Source organism: Condylura cristata, unplaced genomic scaffold (assembly GCF_000260355.1).
Source record: "Condylura cristata isolate star-nosed mole 26May11 unplaced genomic scaffold, ConCri1.0 scaffold00003, whole genome shotgun sequence".
Classification (NCBI taxonomy): Eukaryota; Metazoa; Chordata; class Mammalia; order Eulipotyphla; family Talpidae; genus Condylura; species Condylura cristata.
The window spans coordinates 49,534,307-49,554,639 of record NW_004567104.1 but is presented as its reverse complement, the minus strand read 5'-3'; the positions used below and the strand labels follow the sequence as shown (position 1 = coordinate 49,554,639).

General features: G+C 33.5%; 1 protein-coding gene across 2 annotated transcripts in view; it reads left to right on the top strand.

Moving 5' to 3' along the window:
- The window catches only part of EPHA6 (EPH receptor A6), a 563,177-nt gene that overhangs the window by 326,772 nt on the left and 216,072 nt on the right, over positions 1-20,333 (top strand). For both annotated transcript variants that reach the window (XM_004675273.2, XM_012734527.1), the window contains exon 7: positions 10,405-10,567. In XM_004675273.2, coding sequence (XP_004675330.1) covers positions 10,405-10,567 — 163 coding nt within the window. The remainder of the gene's footprint in view (positions 1-10,404; positions 10,568-20,333) is intronic.

Genomic DNA, 20,333 nt, shown 5'->3' with positions numbered 1-20,333 from the left:
GGGCCCTCCCTAGTGGCACAGTGGGTTAAAGCACAGCACTAAGAAGTTAAAGACACTTCAGCATGAGTTCGATCCCTGCCCCAGAAGTGATCCACATGGCACAGCAGACCTCTCCTGACCCGCCTGCTGCTCCCCTCATCAGTGTACTTCATTGCTCTGCCTGTTCTGCTCACCACTCTGTCTCTGGTGAATCCTCTCACTGCCCCTGCACCTCTGGCCTGTACCCCAGTTCTGTATCTTTTTTTTTTTTTAAATCTTATAATAGGAAAATTATTTTAAATGATATATGTATTCTTTTTTTCCCCTCTGAATTGTTTTTTTCCGTTACATTGAAAATGAGGACTATAGAAATAATAATTCAATGCCACACTATTTGTATATAAGAATTTTGCCAATCTGACTTGTAGTTTTATTTTACTGAATCAAGAACTTGAAGCAATAGTTCTAGCACAGAAAAATTAGAAGGAAATATATGTTTTCTTTGCTTTTAAGTATCATATAGTTTAATATCTAAATCAAGTTGAATAATTTATTATAAAATTCTTATTCAAAGATAAAAATGTTAAAAAGCATATATAGTTCATTGGAGTTCACAAAAGTAAAGAACCTTTAAAGGATACTATGTGTATGTCAATTATGAAATAATATATTGCTCAATAAGATAATAAAAAAATATTTCTGACATTGAATCAATGGTAATTTAATCGCTTTCCAAGGTTAACAACTTAAATCAATAAGATATGAAATATCTTAGAAAATCATTCGTTTGTTTGTTTTTTAATTCCCTCACACATTCGTTAAAACAAGTACATAAAACTTTTCAATGACAGGCACATATGCTAGATATTGTAGTGTTTTGTTTTGTTTTCCTTTGGAATTAGTCCAAAATCTTGGAACTCACAAAATATAATCTAACTTTTAATTCATTTTCAAGTAATAGCATCACTAGGACATATTTGGTGTCAGAATTATGACTTGATATTTATTCAGGGTAATTAAATAATTCTTTTGCATGAGCAATTTACGTCAAGAAGAGTAAATTCATTATTTTAATGAGATAAAATTTAAATGAACCTCTCTTCATAAAGCTTTCATATTGGGTACTTTTAAAAATTGCATTTGTCTTAATGGTTTCAAAATGTCCTTCCTCAGTGCTCTTGTAAGAGAGACTGAGTTAACAGCCTATTATTATGTACTCCTTACTGAGCTGTTAATAGCTTTACAGTCTTTCAAAGAATACACCTGCTGCTCATAAAAACATTTATGTTGCTACAGAATTTGGCTGTGTTTTAATATCATATATTTGCCATGACCTTGTAGAAACCATACTGATTTCTTTTTTTAGGGCACACAAAAAGAATAGCTGTCCATTCTTATACTTGAGTACATCAATGGAACTTTAGGAAAAAAAAAAAAACATCATAAGGATTCTAATATGTTTTAAACAATTCTTGAATGGTTGTAATATTCTTAATAAGTTTTTATACTACTCAGGTTTGTTTATTTTTTACTGAAATTTTGTCTCAATCTCAGTCTCTATGTGGAAAAAATACAAGATCACATTACTATGTATGTATAAACTAATTAGAAGCTGTTACTTAAATACTTCTGGAGATAAAATATTCATAAAATGTTTGAAAAGGAAGAATATTAGAATTAATCTTCCTTAAACATTTAGTAGTGAAAAAAAAACTGGTCTATAATGACATAATGTAAAGTTTCATCAGAGGAAATATTCTTTAGTCCTTCATGGTTGAATGCAATATAAATTATTGTTTTTGGCTAAGTTTCATTTGACAAAAGCAGATTACTCCCAGAACCTATGTTTGATTCTTCTATTTCATACAAGGACATTTAAAGAAGGCAATCAGTGCGATCATTACTTCCATATGCCCCTTGATTCTTGTGAATTCATGGGTATCCCAGCAGGTGGGTAGATGAAGCATTTGTCATATCTCTGTAGTTATGTAATAAATATATTGGCAATACAACCACTTCTATCAACTCTCCTCTGTAATTTTCCTTTCTATTTTGTGGCTATGCATTATAAAATAGATATATGAGCATACTTAGCAACATTTTTATCTATAAAGACCACCATATAACCTCTCTGAAGAACTAGTTAAATTTTTAGTTAGCAGAATAGTGTAAGTTTTTCATTACTGTCAATCTACAACATGGCAAGTAGGTGGGAGTAATTGGCAAAAGTACATTTCTCTTAGCTTCGAACATATATTGTGTGCAAAGATTATAACAAATCACTCAATAATTTCAAATCACTCAGAATATGCCATTGTATCAAGAACATATTTATTAGTAACTTGTCAACAAGTTATGTCCTTAAGTGCCAGTAACTGACTTGAAGCCAAATAACTAACTCTAAACTGCCCTCTGAAAAATTATCTAGTGGTTGGGCTGTTCCCACATATAGATCTCAGGTCATATTGCATTACATAAGGTACAAGACTCCTAGATATTGGTATGATTTATCCTACTATCTTGATGGAATGAAAAAGATAAAGATTTTAGTTTACTAAATATTTAGTGTAACCCTCACCCCTAACTCAAAATTGAAATACTATGTCTAACTCGTAGTTATAGATTTTTCCATCAATTGCATATACATCTATTTCATTGAATCACAAAAGCAATGATTGTTTTCTCTTGCAATTGAGTATGTTCCAGTTTAACAAAATTCACTTTCATATACATACTTATTTGATCTATCACAATAATATCAGGAGGTGGATAGAATCAAGGACTTCATGTTCATTTTTTATCTCAGAATGCTGTGGCTTAGTAATATTATATTATGCTTAAGTTCATCTGTCTTAAGAACCACTGAAAAGTTAGCCCTTTTTGTATAATTTCCAGTCCAGTGTTTTACTTGGTAAGTTCATTCAGCTTATCAGTAAACATGGAAGATCCCAATGAAATTATAACAGAACTAGAAATATTTGTTTAAAGTCTTAAAAAAAGTCTTTTTATCCTTCCCAGATGTTTTCTAACCTCACTATAATAGAAACATTGAAAGTGCAACTAAAGGAGAATAATTTGGCTAATTCTTAATAAATTTGCCTTCATAGATGAGCTTAGTGTTAAACTTACTATGAAAGAAAAAATAAGCCTTATTCTTTTTAATTATCCTACTGCCTTACTTCGTGAAAAGAGGTGAATGAATACTGTCTTAAACCCTCCATTAGCATTTGAAAAGGACTCAAAATTCCATGAAACTAACAAACTATCATCCATTTAAACCTTTGTTAAGTGCTTTGAATTTCAGAAATTTATATACTATGACTAGGATCGTGGATTATTTATGACATTTATCATCTATATCAGTATATTTTACATTTGTAATTGTCTTGATTTTAATAAAAGACTACAGAATCTATTGTAGTTAATATATAAAGATCTTAGCGATATGTAACTGTGTTGTAATACTTGGTGTTAGAAGCTACATAGTGCAGTAAAAAATAAAACAAACAAAAAATCTAGAGCTAGACTCCCTTCAAATTCCAGTTTAACTGGTTGAGCTGGTATAATGTTTTCAATTTTCATTGACAAAATGACAAAAACTAGGATGCTATAGATCTGACCCTACACCAATGTTTTCTGAAGATCACATTATAAAAACCTAGTCATTTCCTCTAAGAGTAAATTTAACAACTATCGCAAGAGGTTAATTTTCTCTATGTGTCATCTATTTTCTGAAAATGAATTATGAATGTTTAATTCCCAATCAATAATCTACCATTATGTTTACTTCTATGCCATCTCCTACTATTGCTCAGCATTTATAGTTCAAAAAAAATGCATTTAATGTTCATTTTTATGTGAAACTAGTTCAAATTGAAAAGAATATAAGAAAGATATTCATGAAAGTATTTCAGAATGATTTGGGGTTGACTCCTATTTTAGGTTACTGGGAGTAATCAAGAGTTGATTGTAGTAAATTATAGCCATGGTATACTAAATGATACTTCTCCAAAAGTGCAGTCAGAAAGTAGTTGTGCACCCGAGTATCTATTTCTACACTTTTTCTTATGCATATTTTATAATTTTGTCATAGCAGTAGACAAATTCTCACTAAGGAAAGTATTTCAGAAATCATATCTACTAGCTTAGGACATCCTAGCAACTAACTTTGTAAACCCTTTACTCCCCAGATTTAAAACTCAGTTTTGTGTACCTCAATGAATGTGAAAAATAAGAGCAACCATCTTGATTATCAGCAGCAGAACCCAACTCTGGTTATAATGTTTATATCAAAATGTAGACTCCAGAGCTGAACAGAACAACCTACCCTCAAGAAAGAAAGCGGCAGCCAGGAAAGCTACATTCGACTTCAGTGCAGTTTCTGTCTCTGTATAACCTCGTGGTGGACTCAGTCTCATTAGGGAACTCGTTAATCATTCTGGCTGCTTTTCTCTCTGAGATAATCAGCTGTGTTGCAACAGCTCCATCTCCCATGGCTAGTGGAGTTATCTAAGATCAAGTCTCAGGAGGATTGGTGTGAGTTTGAATGCCATTTCTTTTTTTGTTAATACAGTGTAGTAGTAGTTTCAGTAGTTCAGTTCCCAATGATATGTGAGCAGCACTGCATCAGATAGCCTCTGTGTTAAATGATAGCGGTCTTCCATTGTCGATACTAATCAATGGACACATTTTGCTTTTTTGTTTTGTTTTTGAAGAAAATATAGGTCACATTTTTTTTTTTTAGGAGATTACCATCTTCTTGAGAATATACATCATTAGTATGCATTGAATAATTAGAGGAAGGGGCCTGGTATAAATTAATTCCATCACTTTTTAAATCATTCTTTGAAAATAATACAGTGAAATAAAAAAAAAAACTTAAAAACTCACCATCTAGGGCCCTCCCTGGTGGTGCAGCGGGTTAAAGCACAGCATTGAGAAACTAAAGCCACTTCCGCATGAGTTCGATTCCCACCTGCCCTGGAGGTGACCACATGGCGTGGCAGACCTCTCCTGACCTGCCCACTGCTCCCCTCAGCAGTGTGCTTCGTCCATCTGCCTGTTCTACTCCCCACCTTGCCTCTGGTGAAGCCTCTCACCGCCCCTGAGCCTCTGGCCTGTACCTCAGTTCTGTATGCATAAATAAATAAATCTTTAAAAAAAAAAAAAAGCTCACCATCTAAATCCTAAAATCCATTCATTTGCAAATTGAAAATATTAAAGTACCAAATAGACCTACATTGTAAACTGCTTCAAAATGAAAGGCATTAAGATGCTCACATATCTAAACCTATATAATATAATCAATGCAGGAAAAAGAAACAAGCAAATATAAAATCAAAAGTTAAGTGAAATGACACCAAGAGAAGTATATTTGATTTAAAATTATCAAAACCTGAGACCCTCCCTGGTGGCGCTACAGGTTAAAGCACAGCACAATGAAGCTATCGGAAACCACTGAAGCATGAGTTCCATCCCCCACCAGGGAGGTGACCCACATGGAATGGCAGACCTCTCCTGACCTGCCGGCTGCTCTCCTCAGCAGTATATTTCAGTTAATCTGCTTGTTCTGCTCTCCACTCTGTCTCTGGTGAATCCTCTCACCCCCTCCCCCCCACCCCCCACATCTCTGGCTTGTAGCCCAGTTCTTGTATGCATAAATAAATAAATCTTTAAAAAATTTATCAAAATCCAGTGTTTTTTAAAAGACTGATAAAATGAATGAGCTTGCCTAGAAGGAGAAAAATGCTATTTGCAAAGAGATTTGTAATGATAGGACAAAAGTAGGTATAGTTCTTATAAGTAAATGTAATGAAGATTTTTTAATTAAAAAACTGAATGAAAAGACCCAAGAATAGGATAAAGTGATTTTAAAATGTGCTCAAAAGTCTGTCCTCAGTGTGGTGCACTTAAATTAGGATTTTAAGGAACAGATAATTCCCATATTATATCAGTTACACCAGAATATCAAAAGTGAAAATTTTCACTATATATTCTCTTGTAGTCTAACCCAATTATCATAAGCAGAGATTATTAATAAAAAAAAAAGGACAAACTAAGAAAGTTCTAGGCTTACACCACTTATAAACATAGGTATGAAAATTCTAATTGAAATACCAAATTAAAACCAAAATTACAATAAAAATTATAGTGCTATATTATAAGCAAGTATTGGTAGGTAGGGTTTATTAAGAAGGCAAAGATAGTTCTTGATAATTATATCTCACAAAAAAATGAAATTACTATTAGTAGCTTAGAAAATACAGATAAATTATTTTTTATAATAATTCAGCTCACATTTTGAAAACCAAATTACAGTGTAAGCCAATGGAAAAAAAGTTTTCAATTGGGTTTCTACTTAAAACCTCACTTTTATGGCCCTCCCTGGTGGCGCAGCCGGTTAAAGCATTGCACTAAGAAGCTTAGGCCACTTCCGCATGAGTTTGATCCCTGCCTGCCTAGGAGGAGATCCACATGGCGTGGCAGACCTCTCCTGACCTGCCCGCTGCTCCCCTCAGTAGTGTCCTTCGTCGATCTGCCTGTTCTGCTCCACACTCTGTTCCTGGTGAATCCTCTCACCCTCCGCATCTCTGGCCTGTACCCCAGTTCTGTATGAATAAATACATAAATCTTTAAAAAAAAAAACCCTCACTTTTATATAATGGTATCTCAGTTAGTTATTAGCTATTCCTTTAAAGAACAAACCAAGGGAGTTTCCTATCTTTGCTGCTACTGCGCAATAAATATTAAGTAGCTTAGCATTGCAATAAGATGAGAAGTTTTATTTTTTATGTCTACAGTAAATGTTTATTTAAAATATAATATTAACTGGTCATTTATAGTGTATAGAAAAAAAAAAGCAGTGAGGTATGTTAGCCACCTAGCTTCACTTATTTTAAATCTCTTTAGTTAATTCTCTAGGAATTTCTAGATAAGTAATCAATTAGCAGAGAGGAAATGATAACTTATTACAGTTCACCTTTACAAAAAAAAATCTACTTTTTTTAAAGACTTGTTTGTAAATTTCAGAAAGATAGTTAATTTTTGTCACACCTTCCTGTATACCTAATGTTTTGACTAAAAAAGAGGAATAGCTTAACGCTTCAGCAAAAAAAACATAGGTTAGTACTTGTATGAGATGAATCAAGGTAAAGGATAGAATAAATGAATAAAAACAATAACTGTTAGAGCTATAAGTTCTTTTATAACTATACCTACCACATAGGTATGCTGTAACTTTAGTTCCTGGGCTCAGAACAGTCCTTCTTTTGCTCTGTGTGGACTGGAGTGCACTAGGAGTTGATAACTCTCTCAGATTGATTCACTCTAATTAAATTAAAAGAAGAAATGAAGAACCAGCCAAAATGCCATGTATTAATTTTATGAAAGCCTGTCCTTTCCAGATCCAAATATATGTATGTTTGCTTCTACAACATTTGAGAATACACATTAGTAATCAGAATATTGCAGCATCAATAAAAAAAAATCTTTCAGCTAATGTAAGTTCCTGTAGCATAGTAGGACTCATTCTGTAAAACAAAACCTAACAGATTCAGTGTCTCTCTCCTCTGGGAAACAATTGTTAAATACTGACCAATGTAGTGTCCAGTCTTCCTTTCCCTAGGACATCTGAAATAATTTTCTTTAGTCAAGTGAAATATTTTCAGATTTTTAATTACCATTATTGTTTAGGCAATAACATTCTTTGATAAGTTTTTAAACTTTGTGTTCTAGCTTGTACAGTTTTTGATTTCTTAGGAAAAATATCCTTCTGCAAATAAGGAATCATGTCCTTAATGTGGCCTTAATTTATTTAGTTTTAGGAGGATTATTGTAGAAATAGATCCATAGTCTTCTGTTATGTTTGATAATTACTTGATATTGATAAGTAAGTGTGTGTATATTTGTGTGTGACAGAGTGGTAAGATGAAAAAGTCAGACTCAGAAATGGAGAAATATAGATTAAAAATTACTTAAAATAATCCTAACAGAGCAATTAATTCCACTTATAATATTTTATTTTCTTAGGAATATATAAATTTAGTCTCCTTCAAACAGAACAACTACTGTTGGCTTAATTGGGACATTGATTTAAAAAATACTGTGAATATTAAAATGGAGAATCAATTTTAATAGCCATTTCATCTATTCCTGATAATTTTAACTTGATGTGATTGAAAGAATAAAGGGAAAATCCATCATTTCTTTCTCTCCCCTTAGTACTCTTTTGTGTATAAAGTCATGCAGGCTGCCTTCATTTACCAAAAATTTCAGAAGTTTTTAACAACAGAGGTACTAAAAGTGGTTTGCAAAAGATGTCCTTTGCTACCTGTAACTTTACTGAATAAGAATTTATTACTTTGGGGTGTTTTAGTGAAGCACCAAGGACATGAGTAATCACTGTGTTATTGTAAGAGTGAAGTTTTTCTATCTGTATCCTCTTTATTGACAATAACTGTTATCTTTTTCCCCCATGGCATTAAACTTCTTCTCTCAGTCATTATTACATATTATGAAACCCACTCAAAATACACCACAACTCATTATGTTGTGGAAAATTCTGCAAAAGGTGAAATATTTTCCCTTTGTATATGAGATTGAACAGTCCAAAAGTGTTCACAAATTTCTGCGAGAAACAGTATCACTTCTCGAAAAGAGTACACATTTTTTTTCCCCTTTACAAAGGGACCCTTAATTATAAGGGTCTTGGTCATAGAAAGTTCCTTCTTTTAGCCCTTAGCAGATGATTACTACCTACTACCATCACCTATTTTAATGAGTTTGGTTTATGTCCTTGGATTTTATGCTAGATGAATACTTAATTTACTTGCTGACATCACAATTACCTGAAGATAAATATAACTTGGAATTTGTCTGTTTTGTCTTTTTCATGTATTACTGTTAACTCTTTTTTTTTTTTTTTAACTTGACATTTACTAAGGAGTTCTGTTTGGGGTATAGTTGGTAAATTCAGTTATTCAGCTAAACACAGAATGACTATGTAGCATATAAAACTCTGACAAATAAGGCCATGAAGTTTAAAAATGATTGTTTTCTCAAAAATTGCTTAGGGAAAATGATTTTCAAGCTTTAAATCTTAAAGCATTACTACCAAAAAAAAAATGAAGTTGACATATTCTACATATGTGTAGATTTTTATAACTTCATTTGTTAATCTGGAAAACCTGAACAACAGGAACTTTCAGGCAAAGTCTTAATGAAATAGTGCTGGAAATGCTACAGATAGAATTTAGTTATCAAATAGGTCATTTAATAAATGACCTTGAAAGTTCTTCTTACCTCTGAAAATCTGTCTTTAGTTTCTAATGATAGTAGCAGCAGAAGGATTAACTTAAGAACTTGATGGCTTAATTTAACCCATTAATTTAGAAGAGGTGCTCATACAGATAAATGTTATTCCCCCGGTACCTTATTGTAAAGCTGTTGAACTATGCAAAAACGGTACTTAAATTGTCCCCACCACTGCACAGTGTGGCCAGTCTCTTACATGCACAGTAAAATGGACTGCTCTATTAGAAGGTGGTGGGCAAGATAGCCAACTTAAAAGGCCCTGCCTGACTAGATCCTTCAGAAAACACTGACGAATCCATGTCCTCTCAGTGAGGAAAAGTAGTTTGGTGGTTAACACAGGCCTCCGGAAAACCAAGCCTCCAGTCCTGCCACTGATTTTAGGTGTGATAAGTCTTCTGTACCTTTTCATGTTGTTGATGCTCCTGGGCAGCATATTTAAACTACCTCACAGTCACTTTGTGACTTTTTCATCTCTAAAAAATGAACTGTGGAGTCTAGGAGAGGAGTCCGTTCTCCCTTATGAGAAATTTTTTATTTCTTAAGTTGACTCAACTTAAGTTGTTACTACTGGGAAATCACTGGATTTTTGGAATGAAGCATTTAATTTCAAACTTTAAAAAGCAATTAATTTATTTCTCCTTTCACCCACAGGTCTACCCACGGATAGCGCCGGCATTTTGGCACTACCTGCGGGTAGAAGTGAGTAGCGGGAACTTGAATTCTCCCACCCTTGCTCCTTGCACTCTGCTGGTGTGGTCTGATCTGAGGTGTCCATTTTGCTCCAGATGCAGCTGCCATTCTGTGTAAACATGATCTCACACCACCACCATTCCGTAGAGTTGGATCAAAACTCCAAGTTGCCAAAAATACAAGTGCAGTTTATATAAGATTAATCATCTTGCTCAATTAATGTCCAAATCATCTTGCTCAATTAATATCATATGCATCCTATGGCAAATACCTAAATGCTAACTTATGAAAAACCATGCTTCTGCCTCTTTTTAATCAATCCTTTTGATATTCGGAGCATAATTCCACAGCTTAACATTGAAATGTCTCCAGGAAAAAGAGAATAACTGTGCTTCATTTTCTGTCTCCTCTTTCTTTCTCCAGGAGCATGAGCAGCTCACCTATTCCTCCACGAGGTCCAAGGCCCCAAGTGTCATCATCACAGGTCTCAAGCCAGCCACCAAATACGTATTTCATATCCGAGTGAGGACTGCAACTGGATATAGTGGCTACAGTCAGAAGTTTGAATTTGAAACAGGAGATGAAAGTAAGTTTCACCCAAGCATGTCAAGTAAGATGTTAATTTAATGTCATTCCATCTAAACTGATGTTTAAAAATCTAATGTCCCAATTTTTAAAATAATCTTGTCAAACAGGATTCTATTCATGCAAATATCCACGCAGTCATTTCAGTTAATGTTTGCTGCTGTCATTAAAAATTTCCCTGAAATGCCTTGTTCTATCACAATTATATTGCAGCTCAATATATCTCATTAGGCAGAATTCATCACTCCTGTTATAACCTAGAGTCTCAGTGGTGGTGTTGTTCACCACTCTTGGCATTACATACTAACAGAAACTTGGAAGAGAATAAAGTAATAAGAAACTAGTTGTAACTGCTAGCTCAAAATAGTTTAGCTTTGGCTTATTGTCTCGGATTAATAAAATTTGGTCAAACTCCACTAAAGTGTACATTATAAGTTTCAATTTAGATGCATGGGCTTAATTAAAAGCTCAAAGTAATTCTATCACTTCACATATTTTAAACCAAATGGGACACATGATATTCCAGTGTCATACAACATAGACCTTAAATACTGTTTATTCTAATGTTGAATTCTTTTTCACTTTCAGTAATCCATACTGTTCCTCTTTGTAAAGCTAAAATGGGTCATTTCTGCTATGTAGCTCCATGGGAAAATGTCCAGATATTTAACTAGAGTGAAAATCTTTTCCCATCATTGTTAAAATAATCTTTATTTAAATAAAAATTTGAGAATGGTAAATGTGAACATAATAATATGAATAGTGATTATATATTGAGCCTCTAGAGTCAGAAGTTATGTGTTTTAATGTACTGTTTCATTTCACCCTTTTAATGCCCAATGACAAAAGTATTAGTTCTGTAATTTTACTTACATGGAATCAGAAGCCTAAACAATTTGAATAATTTGTTCAGATTCAGCCAGCTGATAAGAAGCTACACTAAAATTGAAACTGAAGGCTGTGCTCTTAATGACGCTATCTTCTTGCCAAGTCCTTTCATTTGAATGATCATAAAGTGATAATGATACGCTCTTTAATATAGCTACAAAGCCTCCAGTCTGTCATTCTCACTCCCTTTAGGTGAAAGTCTTTGGATCTCATTTCTGTGCCAGAAAGAGTGTGTTGTTGTTTTTACCTTGATGAACGTGTCAATATTCTTCATTACAACTATAACTAAAAAAGTGGGTAAACACTGACATACTGAATTAAAAGAGAACAAAACTTGAGGGAAATGAATGAATAAAAAGAATCTTTTAAATCTGCATAATTAATATGATTGATGGACATTTGCTTCTGGAGTACATTTGACTGCAGGAGACATTTCACTTCTCAGAGTAGAGATGAAATTATTGAGAATAATGTAATTATCATTAAACGTAAATGTACAAACATGACATTAAAAAAATATCCAAGGAAGTATCCCATTATGCTCTAGTGACAGGTTTTTTCCCTGCCCATATGTCAAATTTAGGTTAGATACAAAGTCACGGAGCCATCCAAGAGTCAGACTGTCTTTAGAGTTTCCTGTTTCTCAGTTCTTTTTATTTCAAAGGTGAAGAAATTTACCTTTATGAAATGCTAACTTTTTTTAATATTACCTTAATTTAAAAATTTCTCTGTCTTAACACATTTATGGGGCTAGATCAAAGTAGTCATTTGTGCTCATCTGGGACTAACAGATAAGGCAGTGTAGTCTAATTTTTTAAAAAGTTTAAAAATCAGTTAGTTCTACTCTAAATATTAAAAATTTTACTTGGTTTCAACTCTAAATTTTGACTGATTACACTTATAATACTAGATTTCCTTCAGATTTATATCAGATTATCCAAAATTCCTTGGCAGAAAGGTACTGTACTCATCATTGATCCCATGCAATATGTATGCGCCCAACAAAAATATATAAGGCCCCTAACATGTGTGAGGCCCTAAGGTAGAAAAGTAATAATAAGAATTACAGCTTTTGTCATGACATAATTTGTAGTTTAAATATGTGTAAGAAAGATGAAAATTTAAATAAAAGTTTAAGACCGGATCACAGCTGCTCACATAAAGGTATGCACAAGGTGCAGTGAAAGAATAAAGACTCACTAAATCGGTCATCAGTAACTTAGAGGGATGAAGAACGGTGTCTCATTCTTTTATTTTTTTTAAAGAGTTATTTATGCATATACAAATTGGGGTACAGACCTGAAGTGTAACAATTCACTAAAAAGATTAGCGAACAGAACAGGGAGATGAACTGAAATACACTGCTGAGGGGAGCAGCAGGCACCACAGGAGAGATCTGCCATGCTATGAGGATCACCTCCCTGGCTGGGTATGGAACACATGCTGCAGTGGCTGGATAGCTTCATTGTGCTGTGCTTTCACTCATTGTGCCATCAGGGAGGGCCATAGATCTCATTGTTGAAAAGGGAGTCAAGAAATAGTAAATGCGCTGATGCTGCGAAAACATAAAAATTTAAGGAACTGGGCTCTCCCTGGTGGCACAGCACATTAAAGCACCACATTATGAAGCTCTCCAAAGCCGCTACAATACGAGTTCGATTCCTAGCTGGGGAGCTGACCATATGGCCTGGCAGACCTCTTCTGGCCCACCTGCTGCTCCCCTCAGCAGTGCATTTTGCAAATCTGCCTCTTCTGCTCCCCACTCTGTCTCTGGTGAATCCTCTCACCCACCAAACCTCTGACCTATACCCCAGTTCTGTGAGCATAAAAATTAAAAAAAAAAAAAAATTAAGGAACAAATACTGTAGTGTGCTGCAGTGAGGAAGCTTGAAAGGTAAAATGGCAGTAACTAAAACCTGCGAGAGCAAGAGATGGGCCAAAAAGGATGGCCTTACTGAGGACCTCAGTTGAAGCTATTGGGGATCAAAGAAAAATTTTAATTAATAGCATGGCTGGTAACATGTGAAAGACTCTGTGCTGAGCAATTTATTTGTTATCTTTTTTTTTTTAAAGATTTATTTATTTGTTCATACAGAACTGGGGTACAGGCCAGAGGCTCAGGGGTGGTGAGAGGCTTCACCAGAGACAGAGTGGGAACAGAACAGGCAGATCGACAAAGTACACTGCTGAGGGGAGCAGCGGGCGGGTCAGGAGAGGTCTGCCGCACCATGTGGTCACCTCCAGGGCAGGCAGGAATCGAACTCATGCGGAAGTAGCTTTAGCTTCTCAGTGCTGTGCTTTAACCCGCTTCACCACCAGGGAATGCCTATTTGTTATCTTTTTAACTCTGACTAGATTATACCTCTGTTTAGAGAACATTAAGTGGTTTTATCAAAATCTGATAAACCAAGGGGAATGGAGTGGAGGATTAAAAACAGAACAATCTGACAAGGATAGCAAAAGGAAACAAAAGTGATCCTTTGAAATATTGATTTATGAGTATTATTTGAAAAATAATTTCTTTTCAAAAAGGAAGAGTCAGATGTCTGAAAGGAATCCGGAAAATATGTTTGTCTAAACCTGGGGTTTGGAAACATAGGATGACTCCCAAGTTAATTTACAGCTTAAGAGAAAATCATTTAAAGCATCATTTTTTATCTGGTTAGCTTTAAATTGCATTTTCAAAGTATGCTGTTTATATCCATAAAAGAATTTCAGTGAGTGATGTCGTAGAAGGATATGGGAATGTTTAATATAAATTCAGGAATATAATGATATGAATCCCAATTGACAGTGTCAGTCTTTTTTTGCTTCATACCCTACTAGTTCATCTTTAAAGTTTTATAGCTTTTGATTCTCAAATAGTGCCTGAAGTAATATAGTGTCAACTTTAACTTCTCTTCTTGTGTATTGTGTTTAATTAACGACTTCATAATACATTTATAAACATGGGGAATATGTTGAGGAAAAGAAACTTGATAATCTCTCATTTGGTGGTCTGTTTCAGTTTGTTAAGTAAGTGAAATGAGTTATTTGCAAGTTAATTATCTCTAGACATTCCTGTTTTACTTTGTTCAACTTTTAATTGGCTAACAACCAGTAAGTAATGTGTTATTTCCTTTTTAAAAACATAATTTTGACTACTTACTTGTGTGCAATAAAAGCAGTGAGGCATCTGAAGAACAATCAAAGGAACCCCTCATGTTCTTCCAGATCAATGATTGGATTTTTCTTAAGTCAAAATATGCAAGTGGAAACTAACAGGAAAATACTAATCATGACATGAGATGTTGCTTTTCTCCTCTTTCTGGGTCTATAGTACAACCACTTTACATATATGTACATATATGTACAGCCACTTTACATATATGTATATGGAGATTGAGATGTCAGATAGATAGAGAATGAGAGAGAGACTGATACGTAGTCTGATAGGCACATAGTTTATTAATAGATGTATAGATATATAACTATTCATTCTTACATGATTATGACACATTTTTCTTTTGCATTTTAATGCTTGCATTTCATCTCTCTCTTTATCCTGAGTATATAACTAAGTATTGTATCTAACAACAGCATTTATTGAGAGTCTATGAAGTACAGATCATTTTGATAGGCATTGCAATTGATTTCCCCAACATTTTTCTTTATCCCCAGTATTACTCAACAAAATTACAATAAACAACAGAATAAGCAATAATGTAAGAATAATGTAAAAATAATGTAAGAATAGGTGTTAGAAGCTACCTAATATAAGAAGTTTCTTAAAACATACCTCAGAGCATCTTACACATATATTAAATATAGGCCTTTTTGACTTATGGTTTAAACAACAGAAAAAAATTAACTGCCTCTTATTTGGTAATTATTTCTATGTTTATTTTCTGGAGAAAATGTGCTTTTCAAATTAAAAAAATGAGAATTCATATTTTACATTAGTCATTATCCATATGCTAATAAACTGGAAAAAATCATTTAAGCTTTAACAATAATTTATTAACATTACATATGCCTACATTTAAAAATAACAAAGAAAAAGAAATATAAATTTGTTTTATTTAAAATGTCACCAAAATTTATCTAATCATCAAATGTATTTTAAAGTAACAGAAAATAATTTATCTCCGCATTACTTAAACCACAATAAAATATAGCCTGTTAGATGAAGTCAGGTTGAACATTTTATTTAAATATTTTAAAAAATGTCGTGAAGCTTCCTAAAGAAAGCAGAATCCATAGCTTATTTCCACATTTTTAAAGGACACTGGAATCTTACATATAATTTATCTTTTCTGTTTTCCTTAATAGTATCCAAATGATCCAGGAGAATAACATTTGTCCACGTATCCAACATATTCCTTTTTCTTGAAAAGAATAATTATAATAAGTTATAACAAAATGCAAATTTAATTTTTCACCTCTAGGAAACAGAAAGCACTTTTATAGCACACACACACACACCAAAAAAAAAAAAAAAAAAACACATCTTACATTTTAAATACATTTTTTTAAAGATTTATTTATTTATACATACAGAACTGGGGCACAGACCAGAGGCACAGGGGTGGCAAGAGGACTCACCAGAGACAGAGTGGGGAGCAGAACAGGCAGATCAACCAAGTACACTGCTGAGGGGAGCAGCAGGTGGGCCAGGAGAGGTATGCTGAGCCATGTGATCACCTCCAGGGCAGGCTGGGATCGAATTCATGCTGAAGTGGCTTCAGTTTCTTATTGCTGTGTTTAATCTGCTGCACCACCAGGGAGGGACCACATTTTAAATACATTTTAAGTTTATTATTTACCACTTGTACTGACAATGCACTTCCTTTATTTTGTGTAAAAGAAACAGACAACAAAAATACACTTATCAGCATTAACCCAACTATAAATTATTGAGTCACAACTGGGTATTTTAAAATAGAATCTTATGTCTCACACATTTATACAAAAAAAAAAGTATTATGTGGGTAGAAAGAAATAATGTAATCATTTAATTATTTTGAAAACATCCATAAAATGTAACTATATTTAGTATGGTTTCATAATTTAACAATTTATAGATGGAAAGGATCCTGAAAATTAAGGGGTAAGCTAGTTCCTCCAGTTACTTCATCGCTAGTCTGTTCTTTTTGCCTCTATTTCACTAACTTTTCTATACTATGTACACTTAAAAATCCCAAAGTATTGGGTATTTTCTATTGGATAAATGTGAATGTCTCAGAAAACATTCCATCCATTATAAACCAAATTGACATAGTTCCTTTTCTAACTCCTTCTTGTTAACATATTTTGCGAAATTGTGTGGATGCTTCATATACAAAATTTCCTGACACTTTCTCTTTTCAACTTCTTCTATGACATCCAAGTGGAATATTCAGAAACCTCTCACATTACAAATGAAGGGGGAAGTTCAGCTCACATGCTTCCCTTCCTGAAGTGTTTTTGATCAGTCTAGGAATCATCACTTCTTAGAGACATTCTATAATATTGTATAAGGACTTAATTTTTTACTAAATTGTTAGCTCTTTGCAGTCAGTACTAAAGCCTGTATATCTTTATGTCTCATAAAATGTTCTTCACATAGTTCCCAATATACATTAAAAAGATAAGTGAAGAAGATTTCAAAAGTCTGATAAAGGTAGCAAATCGCTTACCAATCTAAAATGAAAGAGTCAAATATGCTTATTTACCAAGGTAAGCGATGTTGTTTGTTTGTTATATTTGGAGTAATAAGCTATAACTGGCGTAAGTCATATAAAAGTATTTTCTTTGCAAATTTAAGTATTATTTAGAATAGTTAATTCTAAAATTTGAGGGGTACTTTTAGAAAAAGTTTAAATAACATGTTTATTGTTGTTTACATACTTTCCTCCTTAACCTCTTCAAAAAAAAAAAAACTAATATGTATAAAGTGTTGGTTGGATGGAATACAATCTGTACTGCTTCAATTATTTAGTCACGTCATTATTAACAGCAGCCAGAAATTTGGGTATGATTATTAATAGTGAAGCATGAAGCAGAAAGAAGATCAACTGACCCTTGTGGAGTAATAAAAAAGTTAATTAATCAAGTAGAAGGCAGATTTCATATTTATGAGTCTACCCAGAGGAGGATGATTTCTAGTACATAAGGTTTTAATTTGAAATAATCTCCAATCAATAACACGCTTTCACTGTTGGCAGTGAGAGCTATCTAAATGCAAACATCAGTGGGAAATAAGTTTCTACCTGATCAGTTGTCTGAATATAAATTGGCCTACCATTTGTATAATGAAGGTCCTCTCGTAATAATACCTTGTTCTGAAGTTAGCTGGGTATTTATTCAGGATGTCATAAAGGTTAGGCCTTCTTTGGTTAGGAGGCTGTGATAGAAGTTTAATGTAAGTTCTAAGACTGATATTCTGTAGCAACAGATAATATTTATTGAGTGCTAATAACGCTTCAAGTACTATTCTGTTATGGCTGCCAGTGCACTTAGAACCTTTGAAATGGGTGTAATTAGGTTGTCCTTTTTATGGATCAGAAAACGGTAATACAAAGATATTAATGAAAAAGCTAGTAAGTATTGGATTGTGCATATTATGATAGCAGGCACTTTTCATACTAGAGCTCAGAACACTACCCTAATGATGTTTTTATTTTTCTTATTCAATTTGGTTCTTACGTCTAATTTTCTCCATGATTTTTTTATACTTATTTCTAACTTTTCACCCTTCTGTACTAATTATATTCCTCCCTAGAATATAAACACAGATTTTCAAGAGACTATAATTATTTATAACTCTCCATGCATCAAGTTCATAGAGGTATGCATGCTTTAATAGAGGTTTCTGGGTCAGTGTGCACATGGTAAGCCAAAGGTATAGCATTCCAACAAAATAATACACTTAATCTGATTTAAATGTTCAAGAATAATGGCTAGTTGCATAGCGAATCCAAGGCTCCCTTTAATAACCCTGCACTAACAGAAATTTGGCTTCAGTTTTACCTGGGTCAAATAAAATTGTTTTTTTTTAAAGCTTATGTATCATAGGACAGATTGAAAGTTTTAAAATGTAAAATAGTAATGATCATAACTTTGCTTGATGGGCTAGAAAGAAAATCATTAACTATTAAAGTGCATTCAGAAGTTATAAAATTGCATAGCATTGTTCATTGTTACAATTTGGCATATATATATCTAAAAGGAAGCAAGCAAAGAGACACAAATCTATTATTAATATTTATCATATTTAAGTTTTTTAAGCCACTAACCTATAGTTGCATATACAAAAGTGTGATTACTTTGAGATACAAGCCATCATGCTTTCATTAGAAATTGTTTTTGAGATTAGGGACCATTATACACATTTCTGTATATACTATATTGCTTTGCATGTGCTTGACATGTACAAGGCTTCCTATGGATATCAATTGAGTTGATATTATCCACTAAATACTCAGTGTATATGTATATGTTGTTTCAAACAAATTACATATATTTCATTATTCTATCAACATATTTCACGATCTATTTTTGTTTATTGTGTGTATCTTATAACAGGAGCATACTCAATGCTACTTACTGATAGGGTATAAAGTTTCAGTCATCCAGGATAAGTCAGTTCTGGAGGTCTAATATATAGGTTGGTGTGGTGACTACAACTAATAGCACTGTGTTATATACTTGAAATTTTCTAAGATAGTAGATCTTAAGTGTTTTCACCATACATAAACTAACACACACACGCAAATACACTCACACACACACCTGCCATAAATGAAGGACATGTTAATTGGCTTGATTGTGATAATTTTTGCAATGTATACTTATATATACTAATGTATATTTATATTCAAACATCATGTTGCGCTCTACAACATAGAAGTATTTTCAATTATACCTCAAAGCTCCAATAAAAAAATAAATAATGTATGTTCTCAATGCTAAACAAGCTCACTGCTAAACCACACTAGTCTCTTATAAGAATGCTTATTTATCTTGTTCTCAAAGTACAATTTTAATTTGACTTTATTTGAGATCAGATGGATTTTTTTCTATCAACTCACACATAAATTTCCTGAATTTTCCTGTTTAATTATTTGACTTCACAACCTTGAATTCTTCTACAGAGCAAAAACGTTCCTTAGACATTTCAAATTGCTCCAGATTTAGTGAAAAAATGTATACTCTATGTAATACTTGAAGATTTAGAATAATTCCTCAGATTACACAAATCAGCTTTATTGACTTATATTTTGAAATGACTTTTTTATTGTCATATTTTAGTTGTTAAAAAATCATCAAAGACATAGCAAGAAAATCTTTTCCCTTCACATAGCTTTATGGAGGCATATTCAGAACTGCTAGTGTGATTCTTAATTACGTTTAACCTCTTATCCTTATCATGTACTAAGCTCAAGACAGGAATATAGTGTTGTTAGCTACTCCTGGAGTGGAATGGTGTTTTAAAGCACTAAGGGAGTTCCAGTAACTCTAGAGTGATGCATCATGGCAATACACAGGTGGTTCTTACAAGGAAAGAAAGGGTAGAAACATGATAATAGGATGACATGGTCCTTTGGTAAGTCCTGGAATAAAAGAATGTCTCAGGACAGAGCCTGGATCCCTTTATAGCTATACTTTTTATTTCCCTTTTATTACCCAAATGTTAACCCATCATTTTTCAGACCTGAAATTTTTTGAGATTTAAATGCGTTATTAAAATGTCCAAGTATGCCCTCCCTGGTGGTGCAGCGGGTTAAAGCACAGCACTAAGAAGCTAAAGCCATTTCAGCATGAGTTCGATTCCTGCCTGCCCCAGAGGTGACCACATGGCGTGGCAGACCTCTCCTGACCCTCCCGCTGCTCCCCTCAGCAGTGTACTTCGTAGATCT